Genomic DNA, 19,696 nt, shown 5'->3' with positions numbered 1-19,696 from the left:
ATCTTAAACACCACAACGACCCTTTCTTTAATGGCAAACCTTCCCGCTGAGATATTAGTTCCTATCCGGTTCAGGTGTAAACTGAGAGGTTGCCAGATGGCGGAGAAAACGAAGGAGCGGCAGAACGAGGGGCGGTGTGGTGCGGCCTCCAGGCAGGGCTCTGCGCTGTCTCCCAGCGTTCGCTTGGCAAGCTCGGTTGTTGTAGTTTGTAGATTTCTGTTGTTTTTAATGTGCCTAGAACCTCAAACTGTTTATATATGTAAATGCACGATTGAGTGGCCGTGTACATAAAGCGTGAAAGTATTTCACATATGCTTCTAATCTTTCCATTTTATACATATTATGTGTGCTTTGTGCCTCGTGCGACAGTTGGTATTGTGTTTAGCAGCTTGGCCCTGGCGGTAATGTGTGAAGAAATTGCAATTAAGCTTAAAATGAATTGAATTGAAATGAAAGGAAACCGTCTCATCTATAGAGGGCGCACCTTCCGAGGAAGAGATCCCAGTGATTCACATATCTGAACACCTCTTTCCAATCCTAACATTTTAAACTGAATGTTCTTTCTAATTTTGGACACACCTGCACATACATAAGTTTGTAGATCTGGCTCCCTTTCCCTACCTATATACTGGTGACGATAACGACATCATACCTGCGAGGAATCTCGTTCTGGTCCACAGTACTTTTTATTTCGACTCCTCCAACAAAGATAACCCTATCGATACAGCTCACCATATCTCAATCCATTCATTTCTGAGCCACAGAAACACAGTCAGTGCCAGACACCTGACCGGTGAGACCTTCCACTGTTTGGTCATTTGCACCTCTCTCTCTCCTCCCATCCAGAAGTATCCAAATTGGTCTACCTGTTATTGAGCGGGTTGGCCACAAGGGGTCTCTGCACTGACACTGGGTTTTAACACCTTTCACCTTCCTGGCTCTCACCCAGTTTCCTGTATCCAACACATCTGGTGTAAATGCATCTCTATACGTCCTCCCTATCACCCCCTCGGCTTCCCGAATGATCCCGACTGTATCCAGTTTCAGATCCAACTCTGTAACACACTGAGTTAGAAGGTGCATCTGGATGACCTTCTTACAAGTGAAGTTGTCAGGAGCTCTTCAGGTCTCCCTGCCTTCCCACATCTATCAGAGGATTATTGAACCGTCTCATCATACACTCCCGGGGTCGGACACAAGAGTTCATCTCCCTCAATACCGTCATACCACAGACTTCCGGGGTCAGACACTGGGTAAAGTTCACTCTACACCACCGCATCACACACTCTCGGGTTCAGACACAGTGAAGCTCCCTCCACACTCACTCATCACATGCTCCCGGGAACAGGCACAGAGTGAAACTCCCACATTCGCATCACACTCTCCTGAAGTTAGACTCTGGGTGACGCTTTCTCCGGACCGTCCTAGCGCACACACCCAGGTTCAGACACAAAATGAAGCTTACTCCCCCTGGGTCCCTTCAGAGACTCCCATGTTCAGAAGCTCCTTCCCTCTCACCAATCCCCAGAACTCCGCCGTTCCAGTAGTCTTGAATTGTGTGCCGGCTCGGAGAATGTGCGTGTGTTTCTGTTCAGTGAATGTGCAGGGAACAGGAGAGAATTGGAAGAGGGGATTTGGTGGGAGAACAGACGTGGTGGTGAGATAGCGGTCACTGGGATGAAGTGTTATCGAACCAAACGATTGGCCTGTTGACAGAGAACAGTGCAGAGGCTTAGAACCGAGAGATCGATATCCGGTGAAGGAGTCTGGTGTAACACCGGACGTCACTTCACCCCGTCCTCCCCAGACTTCCGTATGAACACAGAGAGGGAGACGTGTAGAGGAGAGTGAGGGTTAATGGAATCGTGGAGGACCTGCAGGTGATGGAGCGGGTCAGGGAGACAGGGAGAGGAATTGTAGAAGAAGGAGATAATGGAGACGGCACGGAGTGTAGGGGACTGTGTGTTGATGGAGACAGGGTGTGTAGAAGAAGGTGGCGGTGGCGGAAACGGGAGGACTGTAGGGGAAGTCGTGGATGACGGTGACGAGGATGGTCGGCTGGGAAGGAGGGTTGATGACGAATAGGAGACTGAAATCTCAATGAACCAGGAACACCTTCTTCCCCTCCGCCAGCATATTATTGAACGCATCAGCACCACCTCCACATTTCATGCGGCATTTATTAGCTTTTTGCAATTGACAGTAATTTTACATATTTGCACCCTACTGATTCTTCAAAAGATCAAATCTCGGGTGGTCTAAGTCACAGATAATAAAACAGACCGTGAATCCGGTGGAAAAGATGCGATACAGGAGGACAGGACATTTGACACGCTGGCCTTCATCAGTCAGGACACTGAGTACGGGGGTCGGAGGTCACGTTGCAGTTGCAGATGACGTCGGTCAGGCCGCACTTGGAGTATGGAGTTCAGTTCTGCTTGCCTTGCTCTGAGAAAAATCTCAACGAACTGGAAAGATTGCAGAGGGAGATTTCCGAGGAAGCTGCCGGGACAGGAGGGACTGAGTTATGGAGCGAGGTTGGGAATTCTCAGACTTTTTCCAGTGACCTTACAGAGGTGTACAAAACAGCGAGGGACACTGATCAGGGTAATGCGTGCACTCTATTTCGCCAGGACTGGGGTATCGGGAACATTAACGCACATGATTGAGGGGAGTGTAGCTAAAGACTGAAGCGGGGAGCGATATGGTTTAGATAAAATAGAGACAGTGGGATGGGGAGAGTGGGTAGAAGCAGAGTAGAGAATCGAGGGAGAGACCGGGAACAGAAGGGGGAATTGGGGGAATGGGAGGTAAGAAAGCGTGTAAGGAAAATATGCATGAAACTAAGGAGGTGGGAGTGGAGAGGGATGGAAGAGTGACTTTATAGGGACGAGGGTAAAGAGAGGACAAGATGGTGAGTAAGATTGTGATAGAAGGAAGGAGGAGAATAGGGTAAGGGTGAGGGGCAGCGGAGCGGAAGGGGTATTGTGAGTGGTTAAGGGAAATGGGGGAGAAAGAGGGTTTATCATTATATTCAGGTCGGTCCCACTGGTTACTGACAGAGATCCCGGATCTTTTCAGAAATATCCGGACACAAAGGTGCAGACTTCTCACAGACGAAGCGCGTACGAACCTGACTGCAATGTTTAAGCTCAGTGTACCATGTACATTCACCGCACTCGGGGACTCCACCGTACATCCGGAACATGACATTCGAAGCCACTTTCCTATCAAAGAGGCGTAAACAATTTCAACGCATCTCCAGCAGTCAGTCTCCAAAATCACTGATACCCTCCCTCGCCATTTACCTCTGGCATCCCAACATATCCCAGAACCCCACTTTCTAAGCACAGCCCTGTGTCAGTCTGCAGAATTCTCTCACTGACCCACTCTCCCCCGGCAGCCCTGTGTCAGTCACCAAAGTAATCCCTTGTCCCACTCTCTACCCACTGATCGGTGTCAGAGTCCAGAGTAATAACAGTACCCAACCTTCTCCTCACAGGCCCGTGTCAGTCCGCAAAATATTCCCACAGAGCCAGTCTCTCCCAAGGCCACATGTCAGTCCTCAAAATGCTCCCATTCTTTACTGGCTCCCCACAGGCCTGTTGCTTCTGCCTAAGTGTTCACACTCACCACCCCACTCCACAGATCAGTGTCAGTCCAAACTACACCCACTGCCTGACTCCTTGTAAGGAGATAGCAGATATTTGTAGTAAGCAGAAGGTTGTGATTTTGCGAGATTTTAATTATCTACACATAGACTGGGAAGCCGATCCTGTTAAAGGGCTAGATGGTATGGAGTGTGTAAAATGTATACATGATAGCTTTTTGCAGCAATACATAGAGGTACCAACTGGAGAACGGGCAGTGTTGGATCTGCTGTTAGGGAATGAGATGGGTCAGGTGACGGAGGTATGATTTGGGGATCACTCCGTGTCCAGTGATCACAATACCGTTAGTTTCAATACAATTATGTAGAAAGATAGGACTGGACCCAGAAATGAGATTTTTGATTGGAGAAAAGCCCTCTTTGAAGAGATACGAATGGATTTAGAAAGAGTGGATTGGGACAATTTGCTTTATAGGAAGGATGTAATAGAGAAATGGAGGTCATTTAAAGGTGAAAATTTGAGGGTACAGAATCTTTATGTTCCTGTTAGGTTGAAAGGAAAGGTTAAAAGTTTGAGAGAGCCATGTTTTTTAATCGATATTGGAAACTTGGTTTGGAAAAAGAGTGAGATCTACAACAAATATAGGCAGCATGGAGTAAATGAGGTGCTCGAGGAATATAAATAATGTAGAAAGAATCTTAAGAAAGAAATTAGTAAGCTGAAAGAAGATACGCGGTTGCTTTGGCAAGAAAGGTGAAAATAAATCCAATGGGTTTCTACAGTTATATTAATAGCAAAAGTATAGTGGGGGATAAAATTGGTCCGTTAGATAATCACAGTGGACAGCCATGTGTGGAGCCAAAAGAGATGTGGGAGATTTTGAACAATCTATTTTCATCGGTATTCACGAAGGAGAAGGATATTGTACTGTATAAGGCAAACAAGTAGTGTAGTTATGGAAGCTATGATGATTAAAGAAGAGGAAGCACTGGAGCTTTTAAAGAATAACAAAAGTGGATAAGACTTCGGACCCTGAAAAGATATCCCTAGGACTCTGAGGGAAGTTAGTGTAGAAATAGCAGGGGCTCTGACAGAAATATTTCAAATGTCAATAGAAACGGGGATGGTGCCGGAGGATTGGTACAATGCTCATATGGTCCCATTGTTTAAAAATGAATCTAAAAGTAAACATAACAATTATAGGCATATCAGTTTGTTGTCAGTGGTGGGTAAATTAATGGGAAGTATTCTTAGAGATGATATATAATTATCTGTATAGACAGGGTCTGATCAGGCGCAGTCAACATAGATTTGTGCGTTGAAGGTAATGTGTGACAATTCTTAATGAGTTTTTTGAAGAGGTTTCTAGGAAAGTTGACGAAGGTAAAACAGTGGATATTTTCTATATAGACTTCAGTAAGGCCTTTGACAAGGTTCCGCGCAGATGGTAAGTTAGGAAGGATCAATCGTTAGGTATTAATATTGAAGCAGTAAAATGGATTCAACAGTGGCTGGATGGGAGATGCCAGAGAGTAGTCGTGGATAACTGTTTGTCAGGTTGGAGGCCGGTGACTAGTGGTGTATTTCAGGGATCTATACTGGGACCAATGTTGTTTGTCATATCCATAAATGATCTAGATGATGGGGTGGTAAATTGGATTAGTAAGTATGCAGATGATACTAAGATAGGTGCTGTTGTGTATAATGAAGTAGGTTTTCAAAGCTTGCAGAGAGATTTAGGCCAGTTAGAAGAATGGGCTGAATGATGGCAGATGGAGTTCAATACTTATGTGTGAGGTGTTACATTTTGGTAGCACTCATCAAAGTAGGACATTGATGGTAAACGGTAGGGCATTGTGGAAATCTATAGAACAGAGTGATCTTGAAATTATGGTGCATAGTTTCCTGAAGGTGGAATTTCATGTGGATAGGATGGTGAAGAAAGCTTTTAGTATGCTGGCCTTTATAAATAAGAGCAATGTGTATAGGAGTTGGGATGTAATGTCAAAATTGTACAAGGCATTGGTGAGGCCAAATTTGGAGTTTTGTGTATAGTTCTGTCACCGAATTGTAGAAAAGATGTCAACAAAATAGAGAGAGTACAGAGAAGATTTACTAGAATGTTAGCTGGGTCTCAGCACCTAAGTACAGAGAAAGGTTGAACAAGTTAGGTTCCTTGGAGCGTAGAAGGGTGAGAGGGGTATTGATAGAGGTATTTAAAATTATGAGTGCGATAGATAGAGTTGATGTAGATAGGCTTTTTCCATTGAGAGTAGGGAGATTCAAACAAGAGGACATGAGTTGAGAGTTAATAGGCAAAAGTTTTGGGGCAACACGAGGGGGAACTTCTTTACTCAGAGAGTGGTAGCTGTGTGGAACGAGCTTCCAGTAGAAGTGTTAGAGGCATGTTTGATTTTGTCATTTAAAAAAAAAAAGTTAGGTTTTTGGACAGGATTTGAATGGAAGGTTATCGGTTGAGTGCAGGTTGGTGGGACTAGGTGTGAGTAAGCTTTCGACATGGTCTAGAAGGGCCGGAAAGGCCTGTTTCCGTGCTGTAATTGTTGTATAGTTATATGGTTATGGTAATTTTACTGCGCACTCTCTACCAACAGATCGTGCCGAAACCCAAACAAATCCAATTGCCCATTCTCGCACCGCAGGACTTTCTCTCTCTCCAAAATGCCCCGATTGCCCACTCTCTTCCCACAGTCCTTGTCAGTCCGCAAACTCATACCAATGTCCACTCTTTTTATCAACCCGTGTCTGACCACAAACTAATCCCACTGCACATACAGCCTGTGCCAGTCCCCAAAATAAATCCACTGCCCACTCGCCTCTCGCAAGCTGTATCAATCCGACGACCCACTTTCTTCTCAGAAACTTGCAAGATCCCAAATCTCACCCGTCTTTGCATTTTCCAATCCAGTATGAGCTGCGTTGGTCGCGTACAGATTTGACAACAAATTTCTGTGAAATTAAATCACAATCATTAACGATTGAATTCCAGCTAAATTTAAGGAGCTTTCCTTTATGTCTGACCCCAGGACAGTTTGAAGGGATGGTGTTGTGGGAGCTTAATTCCGTGCCTCACCACAGTAGAATGAGATGTCACGGTGTGGAGGAAAATTCCCTCTGTGTCTGACCCCGGGACTGTGTGATGAGACCGTATCGAGGGTGATTCACTTTGGGTCTGACTCCTAAAATCTGTGAAGGGACCATGTATAGGAGATTCACTCAGTTTCTGACACCGGGAGTGTGTGCTGGTATTAGAAGGAGGGAGCTTCACTCTGTGTCTGACCCCGGAAGTGTGAGATCAAACGATGCGGAGGGAGCTTCCCTCTGGTGTGGATATATCTTCCGTCGATCTGACACGTACCTGTTCTTCTGCTGAATTTATTTCAAGAAGTGTCGAATAAGAGATCGAACAATACTGCTTCGCTTCATCGTAGGAAGTGTTAACCGTCGATATAAAATAAGACCGGTTTTCATTTCTGATCCAATCCTGGTAACACCCTTGCTCTGGAAATGAGGAACAAGGAACAGTAAGTCTCCCTGCGTACCGTCCATTACATTCGACGGAAGACCGTCTTCCCTACAGTCACACACACCCGGCGTCAGACACAGAGTGAATCTCCCTCCAAACCGTCCCGTCACACACTCCCGGGGTCAGACACAGAGTGAATCTCCCTCCACACCGTCCCGTCACACACTCCCGGGGTCAGAAACAGAGTGAATCTCCCTCCACACTGTCCCGTCACATACTCCCGGGGTCAGACACAGAGTGAATCTCCCTCCACACCGTCCCGTCACACACTCCCGGGGTCAGACACAGAGTGAATCTCCCTCCACACTGTCCCATCACACACTCCCGGGGTCAGACACAGAGTGAAGCTCCCTCCATACCGTCCCATCACACACTCCCGAGATCAGAGTCGCAATGAAACTACCTCGGCACCGTCCCAACACAGGAATTCCGAGTGAGTTATAGAGTGAAGGTCCCTGCAGGCCATTCAATCACACACTTCCTGATCGGTCAGACACATATTTGGCTTCCGTCCACAATGTCAGGTCTCATAATCTCGGGGACAGTCGAAGATTGAAGATTTTATCTCACAGTCCCATTATACTCTCCCAGTGTCAGACACAGAGTGATGCCCCTTCCACACTGTCCCATCACACACTCCCGAGGTCAGACAGAGAGTGAAGATCCATGCACCCTGTCCAATCACACACTCCCTGGATCAGACACTGAGTGAATCTCCTTCCCACCGTCCCATCACACACTTCCGGGGTCAGTCTCAGACTGAAGCTTCACTCCACCACACTATCACACACTCCTTGGGTCAAACATGGAGTGAAGCTCCCTGCACACTCTCCGAATACTCAGTGCTGCCGATTAACACAGAGAGAACCTCCCAGAACACTTCCCTAACACACCCCCGCCGCACATTCCCGTGGTCAAACACAGTATGATGCTGTTTCTAAGCGGAGACATCAAATAACACAGGGATCAGAAAACGAGAGAAGTTCCCTCCACACCGTCCCATCACACACACCCGACCAAACACAGTGTAAATCTCCCTCCTTACGAACTCCATACAACACACTTCTCCTGGCGAGTCACAGAGTGAAGCTCTCTCTCAACCGTCCCATCACGCTCAGCTGTGCTCACAAACAAAGTGAAGTTCCGCCCACGCTCTCCCATGGCAGTGATGGGTTCAGACTCCCTCCACAACATCCAATCACACAATGCGGTATCACATTGTATGAACGTCCCCCTGCACTATCCCCTCACACAGTCCCTGAGTAAGACACAGAGTGAAGCTCCATCCACACTCTCCCATCGCACACTCCCGATTTCAGACACATAATGATGGTCCCTTTATTCCTCCCTCTGGGATTCAGGCACAGTGTGAAGCCTCCGCTACACCGTCTTGTCGCATACTCCCGTATTCACAGTGAAACGCTCTCCCCACGGTGTCATAACACACTTCAGGGGTCAGACATGGAGTACATCTCTCTGGGCACTGTTCCTTCACAGACTGCCGCTATCAGACACAGAGTGAAGGGGATCCATACTGTCCCATCTGAACACCCAGTGTGAGACATCGAGTGAAGCTGTATTGTTACGTCTCACAATCCCGTGTTCAGACACAGAGTGAATCCATCTCCACAACGTCCCATCACACTCTCCTGGATTCAGTGACAGAGGGAAACTCCCTCCACGCAGCCCATCACACACTCACCGGGTTAAACACAGAGTGGATCACCCTCCATACCATCTCTTCACACTCTCCCGATGTCAATCACAGAGTGACGCTTCCTCTCTCCATGCCTGCCCTGTGATGAGGAGCGGGTGGAGGAGGGGGTTGATGCCTCACCTCTTCTGCTGGTCAACAATTCACAAATTTGATTATTGGTTTCGTTGACAGATCTGTACTTCGTTTCCATCTCAGTGAACAGGTGACGGAGATCGTTGTGCACTCGGTTAAGATCGGACAGATAAGAGTTGAACGGAAAAGCCTTGGATTCAACGGTTGAGTTTATCTCATGACAGCTTCGGTCGCAGGTGACCTCAGACTGACGAATCTGTGATACTGAGAGAGATGGTGAAGGACGTTTAGCGTTTGCTGTGACACGTGAGTCAGTGTCACGCCACCGAGCGATTCACAGGGAACGATTGTGTCAGTGTCACGGTGATGAGTGTCACAGAGAAGGTGTTGAAATTGGCACCGTGAGAGGTGTCGTCGGTGTCAAGCTGAAGTTTTGTTGATGTTACACTGGGGGTCTACGTCAGTATCGTGTGTGTCACAGCGACGGCCTTCTCACTGTCGCGGTCTGGAGTGTATCTGTGTCTCGGTGAAGGTCGTGACCGTGCTTCTGTAACAGCATTTTTGATGTTATGGTGAATGACGTGTCTGTGTCAGCATGAGTCATGATTGTGTTACGATAAAGAACGTATTTTTTTTTTTATCACGGTTTGGGGTGCATCCGTGTTATAGAACATAGAATAGCACAGCACAGTTCAGGCCATTCGGCCCACAATTTTGTGCCGACCCCTTCAAAGCTGCCTCCCATGTAACCCACCACCTTAAACTCCTCCATGTACCTGTCTGGTAGGCTATTAAATATTAAATATCACTCGTGTATCTGCCTCCACCACTGACTCAGGAAGAGCATTCCGCGCATCAACCACTCTTTGAGTAAAATAACTTCCTCTAATATCCCCCTTGAACCTTACCATCCCTTACTTTAAACCCATGTCCTCTTGTGTTGAGCAATGGTGCCCTAGGGAAGAGGTGCTGGCTGTCCACTCTAATTCTCTTTATGTCTTGTATACATCTATCATGTCTCTTCTCATCGTCCATCTCTCCAAAGAGTAAAACCCTAGCTCCCTTCAACTCTGATCATAATTCATATTCTCTAAACCAGGCAACATATTGGTAAATCTCCTCTGTACCCTTTCTAATGCTTCCACAACCTTCCTGCATTGAGGAGATCAGAACTGGGCACAGTACTCCAGGTGTGGCCTAACCAGAGTTTTATGGAGCTGCATCATTACCTCGCGACTCTTGAACTCTATCCCTCGACTTATGAAAGCTAACAACAATAAGAGTTCTTAACTACACTATCTACCTGTGAGGTAACTTTCAGGGATCTGTGAACATGTACCCCCAGATCCCTCTGCTCCTCCACACTACCAAGTATCCAAGTATCCTGCCATTTACTTTGTACTCTGCCTTGGAGTTTGTCCTTCCAAAGTGTACAACCTCACACTTCTGCGGGTTGAATTCCATCTGCTAATTCTCAGCGCAATATTGCGTCTTATCATTGTCTCTCTGCAAACTATTCAACTATTCCAACCCGCCCTTCTGCCCCCACATCCATGTCGTTAATAAAATCACGAAATGCAGAGGTACTAGAACCGATCCTTGTGGAACATCACTAGTCACGGAACTCCAATCCGAATGTATTCCCTCCACCACGGCACTCTGCTTTCTCCAGGCAAGCCACTTTTGAATCCACCTGGCCAAGCGTCCCTGGATCTCATGCTTTCTGACTTTCTAAATACGTTCTACCATGTCGAACCTTGTCCTATAGTGAGGAGATCAGAACTGGACCCAGCACTCCAAGTTATGCCTAACTAGAGTTTTATAGAGCTGCATCATTACATCGCGTCTCTTAAACTCTATCCATAGACTTTTGAAAGCTAACACTCCAAAAGCTTTCCTAACTACTCTATCTACCTGTGAGGCAACTTTCAGGGATCTGTGGACATGTACCCCCAGATCCCTATGCTCCTCCACACTGCCAAGTATCCTGCCATTTACTTTGTTCTCTGCCGTGGAGTTTGTCCTTCCAAACTCACACTTCTCCGGGTTGAACTCCATCTGCCACTTTTCAGCCCACTTCTGCATCCTATCAATGTCTCTCTGCAATCTTCGATAATCCTCTACACTATCTACAGTACCACCAATCTCTGTGGCGCCTTCAAACTTGCCAACCCACACTTCTACCCCCACATCCAGGTCATTTATAAAAAAAAAAAACGAAAGGTAGAGGTCCCAGAACAGATCTTTTTGGGACACCACTAGTCACAACCCTCCAATCCACCACAACAATCCTTAACAATATTCAAAAGACCACCAACCTTTGTGTCGTCTCCACACTTTCCAACGCGCCCTTCTACCATCCATGTCGTTAATAAAATCACGAAATGCAGAGGTACTAGAACCGATCCTTGTGGAACATCACTAGTCACGGAACTTCAGTCCGAATGTACTCCCTCCACCACGACACTCTGCTTTCTCCAGGCAAGCCACTTCTGAATCCATCTGTCCAAGCGTCCCTGGATCTCATACTTTCTGATTTTCTAAATAAGCTCGACCATTTCGGACCTTGTCAAATGGCTTACTAAATTCCAAGTATATCGCATCCACTGCACAACCCTCCTCTATATGCCTGGTCACCTCCTCAAATAATTCAATCAGGCTTGTTCGACACGATCTGCCCTTCACAAAGCCATGCTGACTGTTCCTGTTCAGACCATGATTCTCTAAATGCCCATAGATTCTATCTCTGAGAATCTTTTCCAACAGCTTTCCCAAAACAGACGTAAGGCTCAATGGGCTAAAATTACTCGGACTATCCCGACTAACTTATTTTAACAAGAGGACAATAATCGCCTCTCTCCAATCCTCCTTTACCATTCCCGTAGACGACGAGGACGTAACGATACTAGCCAGAGGCTCAGCAATCTCTTCCCTCCCCTCATGAAGCAGCCTGGGGATTATTCCGTCAGGCCCCGGGGACTTGTCCGTCTTAATGCATTTTAACAACTACAACAGCTCCTCTCCCCTAATATCAACATGCTCCAGAATGTCAAACTCCCTCATATTGTCCTCACCGTCATCAAGTTCCTTCTCATTGGTGAATACCGAAGAGATGTATTCTTTGAGGACCTCGCTAACTTCCACAGCGTCCAGGTATATCTTCTCACCTTTATCTCTAATCGGTCCTGACTTTACTCCTATCATCCTTTTGTTCTTCACATAATTGAAGAATGCCTTGGGGTTTTCTTTTACCCTACTCGCCAAGGCCTTCTCTTTCTCCCTTCTTTCTGTCACAGCCCCTTCTTCATCTCTTTTCTTGCTACCTTATTTTCCTCAATAGACCCATCTGATCTTTGTTTCCTATACCTCATGTATGCTGCCCTCTTCCATCGGTGTTACGGTAAGGGGTGTGTTGGTTTCACTGTTGTGTATTACAATCTCAATATATTCCACTCTCTTTATTTACGGTCTGACTCCATCCGGAGACCGTTCCACTCACCATGGATCGAGAGTCCGACCACAATCACGATGAGGGCGAACGTAACTAGGCAGAGTAGGCAGATCAGACTGTACGGTCTATTTCCGATCTTCACTTTCGACTCCCGTTCTTGCGCAGCTGTAGAGATACCATACGACCATAAGATCACAATAAATATTTAATAAAACAATAGGAGTTACTTAATGAATACTGTACTTCAGTATCTTAGTGATTGTAGTGATTACTTGCAGCAGACTGAAAAGCCTGAACATGTAGATGTTACGAAAGAGGATGTAATGGAGCTTTTGTAAAGCATCAAATCGGATAGGTCGCCGGTACCGAACGAAATATACCCTAGGCTACTGTGGGAGGCGAGGGAAGAGATTGCATTGCTGAGGCTCTGTCGATGATCTTTGCATCATCAATGAAGACGTGAGAGGTTCCGGAGGATTGGAGGGTTGTGGATGTTGTTCCTTTATTCATGAAAGGGAGAAGAGATAGCCCAGGAAATTATAGACCAGTGAGTCTTACCTCAGCATTTGTTAAGTTAATGGAGATGATCCTGAGGCTGGATTTATGAACATTTGGAGAAGTATAATATGTGTAGGAGTTGTCAACATGGCTTTGTAAAGGGCAAATCCTGCCTTACGAGACTGATTCATTTTTTTCTGGGGGTGTGACTAAACACATTGGTGAAGGAAGAGTAGTTGATGTAGTGTATACGGATTTCAGCAAAGCATTAAATAAGGTACCCCATGCAAGGCTTACTGCGAAAGTAAGGAGGAATAGGATCCAAGGGGATATTGCTTTGTGAATCCACCACTGGCTTTCCCACAGAAATCAAAGAGTGATTGTAGACGGGTCATATTCTGCTTAGGAGTCAGTCACCAGTGGAGTCCATCAGCGACCTGATCTGGGACCCTTATTCTTCGTGACTTTTATAAGTGAATTGGATGAAGATGTGGAGGGATGTGTTAGCAGGTTTGCTGATGACACCCTGTTTGGGTGTTGTGGATAGTTGGAGGGCTGTCAGACAGAACAGCGGGGAACTGATAGGATGCAAAACCGGGCTGAGAAGTGGCAGATGGAGTTCAAACCAGTTAAGTGTGAGGTGGTTCATTTTGATAGGTCAAATACGATGACAGAATATCGTATTAATGGTAAGACACTGGGCATGGTGGAGAATGAGAGTGATCTTGGTGTCCGAGCTCAAAGCAGCTGCGTAGGTTGACTCTGTGGTGAAGAAGGCGTATGGCTTATTGGCGCGAGGGATGCAAAAGTGGAGGAAAAGAGGGAAGGAAATGGAGAGAGAGTGGGAGAGAGGGAATTGAGGGACAGATAGCGTGAGAGAAGGCGGGGAGAGGGGTAATGAAGGTGTGTGTGTTTGAAGGAAGGAGAAAGTGGGGAGGGGCCGTTAGAGGGAAGGGAGAGAAAGGGAACAGCATGGGAAGGAGAGGGAAAAGAGAGGGACAAGGGGCTGAGTGAGGACAAGAGAGGGGAGAGCGGATGAGATGGGAAAAGAGGGATAGAGGGGAGAAGAGAGGGAACACAAGAATGACGTGAGAGGGAAAGGGAGAGAGAAGGGGAAAGTGATAAGGCTTGTGCAGAGTGAGAGGAGGGAGAGTAGAGCGAAGGGACAAGAAGGGATTGTCCCTCCACAACGTCCAATCACACACTCCCGGGGTCAGACACAGAGTGAAACTCCCTCCCTCCATCTCTCTGCCCCACTCACCTCTGGAAGGAGTCTCTGAGTCCGTTTTTGTGAATTTCACATTCACGTAAGTCTCGCTGTCGTCCATCCTGTCGAGGATTCTCTGCGTCTCTGATCTCAGGAAGGTTGTCAAAGGAAGTCTGTTTTGACACTGGAGTCCGACCGACACCAAGAAAAACGAGATGAGCGGCTGAAAGAGAGTAACCGAGAGCACGTCTTGGGGAGGTGCCGTGGAGAGGGATTGGGAGTGTGCGAGAGGGTGGCCCACAGAGATAAGAGTGGGGAGAAATAGGGGGAGTGAGAGAGGGGGAGATAGCGTGTCGACGGAGAAAGAATTGGGTGACAGTGGACAGTGGGAGGAACGGTAGAGGGAAATGATGGGAGAGAGGTGGGAGTGAAGGGAAAATAAGAGCGATGGAGATGAGAAAACGGAAGTAGATGGGTAGCGAAATAGAGGGAGAGGCGTTTGGGAGAGAGGGGGAGAAAAGTGGGGGCGTGTATACGGGAGGAAGAGAAGGAGAGAGATGGAATGAGAGGAGCGTAGAGGATGATAGGAAGGAGAGAGAGTGTGGCACAGGGAAGAAAGCGGTCAGGAGAGGGAGGGATGAGGGAAAAGGAATGTAGACGATGAGGGAGAGCGTAGTCGAATGGGGAGAGAGACGAAAGGAATGGAAGGAGGGAGGTAGAGAAGGACGGCGTGTGGAAAGAATGTCGGAGTGATTTGTTTCCCTCATACAGATTCCCGGTTGTTCTGGAGATTTACATTCCCCGGTTGGTTCCTGGTTTGCGCGACGGACGTTCCCACTACACCTGCTCATCGCCGGGGCTTCAGACGCTCTGTCTGCGAGAAACCACGGCCCCAGGGCAAACACCCAAACACCAACAAGATTAGTGAGCTCCCCCTTCCACCGATTAACCTGAACAGCTCCCCTCCACTCTTGCCCTTCTCATTGTTTCCTCGTCTCTCTCTTCCAGTTGTGCACTCTATATTCCCTTCTTTATACAATGGCGCTCTCTCTCTCTCTCACAGGCACACACATACACGCCCACATTATCTCTATCTCATCTCTCTCTCTCTTTCAGCCTCTCTGTCCCTTCTCTCTCACCGCCTTTGCGTCCACCATTCTTCTCTTCCCTTCTCTCCCAACTTCCCCCACTTTCAACAATTCCTCATTATCTCAACCCACTCCCTCATTTGTCTTTCCTTTTTTCTTTCTCCTCTCCACCAACGACGCCCGTGTCACCCCAAACTGTAGATACCACTCACCCATCTACCGTTTGCCCCCCGAGCACAGTTCCCTGCATTATCCCTCTCCATTCCGCTTTTTTGAGGGTTTGGGAATTTGGTAGCGTTCAGCCCGGGAATTCCAGCTGTCTGTCAGAATCTCTCCCTTCTTCCAGTTACCCGCCCTCCCCCTCCGTCGCCCTCTATCCATCCGTCCCTTCCTTACTCCTCCACCCAACCCTCCCCCTTCTCTTGCACCACATCGTTCCTCTTTTCCTTTTGCCCTTTCCCTCCTACATTCGTCTGATACACTCACTTCCTCTCTTAATAGGGTTGTATTATAGACCGGCAGTTAGAGAGAATTGGAGGACCAAATCTGCAGAGAGATGGCAGGCAACTGCAGTAAACATAAAGTTGTGATAGAAGGGGCTTTTAATTTTCGACATATTGGTTAGGACTCTCATACTGTTAAATGTCAAGACAGGTTGGAATTTGTAAAATATGTTCATGAAAGTTTTTTACATCAATATATAGAGGTATCGACTGGAGATTAAACAATATTAGATCTCCTATCAGGGAACGAGTTATGACATGTGGTGGAAGTGAGTGTTCCAATGATCATAACAATATTAATTTCAACTTGAAGATGGATAAAGATAGATCAGGCGCTCGGGTAGAGGTTCTTAAAAAAAGGCCTAATTTGAAGACATGAGAACAAAATCTAAAAAGCGTGGATTGGGACAGGTTGTTCTCTGGCTAGAATGTTGTTTGTAGGTGGGAGGACTTACAAGGAGAATTATTGAGAGAACAGAGCTTGTATGTTCGAGCCAGGATTAAAGGGAAAAGTGAATAAGAATATGGAAACTTGGTTCATTAGGGATACTGGAACTCATAAAGAAGATGGAAAGATGTATGACAAGTATAGGAAACAGGGAGGAGGTTACCTGAGGACTATAAAAGTGAAAAAAATTAAGAAAGAATTAGGAAGGCTAAAAGATGACATGAGGTTGCTTTGGCAGTCAAGGTGAAGGATAATCTAAAGAGATTCTACAGGTATATTAAGAGCAAAAGGATATTAAGGGGTGTTTGTCCTGAGGCTCCTGTACCACCCTCCCTCCCTCCTGATGGTTGAAGTTTAGTAACTGTTCCTGAACCTAGTGGTTTGTGTCTTGAGGCTCCTGCCACTGTTCCCGATGGTTGAGGGATAATAATTGCTCCTGAACCTTGCGGTGTGGATCCAGAGGCTTCTGTAACTCCCTCCAGATGGCTGAGCGGCAGTAAGTGTACATGAACTAAGTGGTGTGTGCCCGAAGCACCTGTACCTCCCTCCTGATGGTTAAGGGGTAATAACCGATCGTAATCCGGGAGGTTTGGGTCCTGAGGCTCCTGTACACTCTCTTTTTATTTATTTGGGACGTCTACCTATGAATTATCATGTTCTTATGTTTCCTGCAAACGTCTGCGATCTCTCTACAGGTTTGTTTATCCTAATCCAGCGGACTGTTGTCTGGTCTATAATGCAGCCCCATGATCACGACCATACATTTCTTATTCCTCATTTCCACCCATATAGCCTCACTGGGACGAGTCGGCTCGTCTGTTCTGACTGTGCACTGTGGTGACATTTCCTCAGGCAAGCAATGTCACCTCTCCTCAATCTCACGTCTAAAAATAGGGAAACCCGAAATATCGTTTTGTCATGCTTGCTCCCCCATCAGCTATATTCTGAAACAAATGTCTATAATATCATAATTTATTGTGCACAGCGGCTTAACGCTTCCTGCATTCACATATACGCAGCTCGGGACACTGGTCGCAACATGCTCAACCTTTTGATTCGAGACTTTCTCTGAGGTCTTTACAACGTCAGGACCCAGAACCACTCTGCTACCTGCGCTGGAACTCTGAATCCCATCCCCCTGCAATTCGAGTTTAACAACTCTCCCCAAAATCTTCATGCATTGTTCTGACAAACCTTCCCGCTGGAGTATCAGTTCCCCTCCAGTTTAGGTGTAAACCGTTTTCCATCTCTTCTGAACACATCCCAACTTCCTTGGAAAAAACACACTAATGCCAAATTTTGAAGCCATCCCTACTACACCAGCTCTTGAGCCACGTGGTAATCTGTATGGTTTTCCTATGTCTCGCCTCTCTGGGACGGGTGGTGACCCTGTCCTTTAATTTAATTGCTAAATCCCTGCCCTCATTTTGCAGAACGGCCTTCCATCCATACTGATGTCATTGGTACCGATATAGACCAGGTCTTCCTAGGTCTGGGCACACTGGGACGGGTGGTGGTCCAGTCCTTTAACTTAACAGCTGAATCCCTGACCTCACTTTACAGAACCACCTTCCGATACATACTGATGTCATTGGTACCGATATAGACCAGGTCTTCCTAGGTCTGGGCACACTGGGACGGGTGGTGGTCCAGTCCTTTAATTTAACAGCTGAATCCCTGACCTCACTTTGCAGAACCACCTTCCATCCATACTGATGTCATTGGTGCCGATATAGACCAAGTCTTCCTTGGTCTGGGCACACTGGGACGGTTAGTGGTCCTGTCCTTTAACTTAATTGCTAAATCCCTGACCTCACATTGAAAAGCCATCTTCCCATTCATATGTATGGACCAGGAAATGGTCAATATTCATATATGGACCAGGTCCTCGTGGGGCTCACTCACCCAATTAAGAGTCATGGAGAAGGAATGGTGTGTTGAGAGAAGAGGAAGGAAAGGGAGGAGAGTTTAGTCCACAGAAATGGTGATCAGATTGCGGTTTTTGCAGCAAAATGAGTGAGTTACCCTTTTTTTCTGCACTCTAACTCAGATGGGAGTCTGTTTAAATGCCGAAATCCACCGACCCATGACTGGGAGTCAGAGACAGAGCGATACTCCCTCATTTCCCCATTTCCATCCATAAAGCCTCACAGAGACAAGTTCTCTTGTCTGTTCTGACTGTGCACTGCGGTGACATTTTCTCTGCCCAGTCATGTCAACCCTCCTCCTGTAATTCCTTTCGCTTTCCCACGCCTGAAAATAGGGAACCCCGAAATTACGCGCTGTTCCGCTTTCTCCTATTGCAACCACGTCTCAGTCATGGCCGGAATATCATATCTCAGTGTGTGGATTCATTCCTGAGCAGCTCAGCTGCCTTTCTTTAAAGCTCGTGCTTTGAAATAACCCTTTGATTCCCGTCTCTGTCTGAGGACTTTACAACATCGATCTCCACACCAACTCCGCTATCTGCTCTGGAACTCTGAATCCCATCCCCCTGCTACTCGAGCTCAACAACTCACCCGCAAACTCTCATTCCCAGTACTGGCAAACAATCAGTTCCCCTTTAGTTTATGTGCAAACCGTCCTCTATATCTTTTGTACAGACCTCACCTTCCTTTGAAAAAACACAATGATGTCAAATTTTGAAGCCCTCACACCTATGTCAACGCTTGAACCATGTGCTAATCTGTAGGGTCTCCCTATGCCTGGGCTCACGGGGACGGGCAGTTGTCCTGTCGTTTAATTTGATTGGTAAATCCCTGATCTCAATTTGGAAATCCACCACTTTATTCAAACCGATGTCCGTGGAACTGGTATGGACCAGGACCTCTGGCTGCTCACTCACCCATTTAAGAATCATAGAGAAGGAATGGTGTGCCGTGGGAAGAGGAAGGAAGGGGAGATAACTGGAGGCCACAGAAAGGGCGTTCTGATTGCAGTCTTTGGAGCAGAACGTGTGAGTTACCATTTGCTTGCTCCCTACCTCTTATCGGAGTCTTTTTAAACACCGAAATCCACTGACCCATGACTATGAGTCAGAGACAGAGCGAGATTCCCTCCGTACAACACCATCACACAGGCCTGGAAACATACACAGAGTAACGCTCCCTGCACAACGATCCATCACACACTCCCGGGGTGAGACATGTGAAGTTGCTCCGGCACCATCGCAGCACACTCTGCTGGAGTCAGAAACAGTTCGCAACCCACTCCCTCCTCCGTTCTCCCCACTCACCCATACCCAGCCTTTCGGCGTTCCGGGGATCTCGAATTATGTGTGTGTCTCTCGGAGATGGTGTGTCTGTGTGTAACCTGTTGGTGTGCTGCGGGAAGAGGAAGGAAGGGGAGGAGAGAGGAGGCCAGGGATAGGTTGCATATTCTGATGCAAGTGGTGTGCAACCACATGACCAGCCTGTGCATAGAGAGCATTGGAGAAGCTCACAAGATATCGTGGAAAGTGGGAAGTGTAATACTAAACGTCAACTCTCCCTCATACTCCCCACAATTGCCTGAGACACAGAGAGAGGGGAGAGTAGGGAGCTGGGGAGGGGGGTGTC

At 47.0% G+C, this 19,696-nt stretch overlaps 1 protein-coding gene across 1 annotated transcript; it reads right to left on the bottom strand.

Annotated features, from left to right (window-relative positions):
* Positions 1–2,993: 2,993 nt before the first annotated feature.
* On the bottom strand, positions 2,994–19,460 carry LOC140719893 (uncharacterized). The gene is made up of 7 exons (XM_073034819.1): positions 19,375–19,460; positions 14,155–14,323; positions 12,444–12,560; positions 8,993–9,208; positions 6,988–7,130; positions 6,514–6,578; positions 2,994–3,227 (listed from the first exon to the last, which is right to left on the bottom strand). Exons 2-7 carry the CDS (start codon positions 14,219–14,221, stop codon positions 3,053–3,055), a joined length of 783 nt encoding a protein of 260 aa, XP_072890920.1. The 5' UTR covers positions 14,222–14,323; positions 19,375–19,460; the 3' UTR covers positions 2,994–3,052.
* Positions 19,461–19,696: the final 236 nt, after the last annotated feature.

This window comes from Hemitrygon akajei, unplaced genomic scaffold (genome assembly GCF_048418815.1).
Source record: "Hemitrygon akajei unplaced genomic scaffold, sHemAka1.3 Scf000033, whole genome shotgun sequence".
Classification (NCBI taxonomy): Eukaryota; Metazoa; Chordata; class Chondrichthyes; order Myliobatiformes; family Dasyatidae; genus Hemitrygon; species Hemitrygon akajei.
This window is presented reverse-complemented; position numbering and strand designations above follow the sequence as displayed.

Excerpts from the sequence above, each read along its gene's own strand:
- LOC140719893 (XM_073034819.1), bottom strand. The coding sequence starts at position 14,221 with ATGGACGACAGCGAGACTTACGTGAATGTGAAATTCACAAAAACGGAC. Across the intron at positions 12,561-14,154 it reads CTCAGAGACTCCTTCCAGAG|CTGCGCAAGAACGGGAGTCG; the intron begins GTGAGTGGGGCA and ends GTATCTCTACAG. Across the intron at positions 7,131-8,992 it reads ATTGTTGACCAGCAGAAGAG|AGCAAGGGTGTTACCAGGAT; the intron begins GTGAGGCATCAA and ends CCTCATTTCCAG.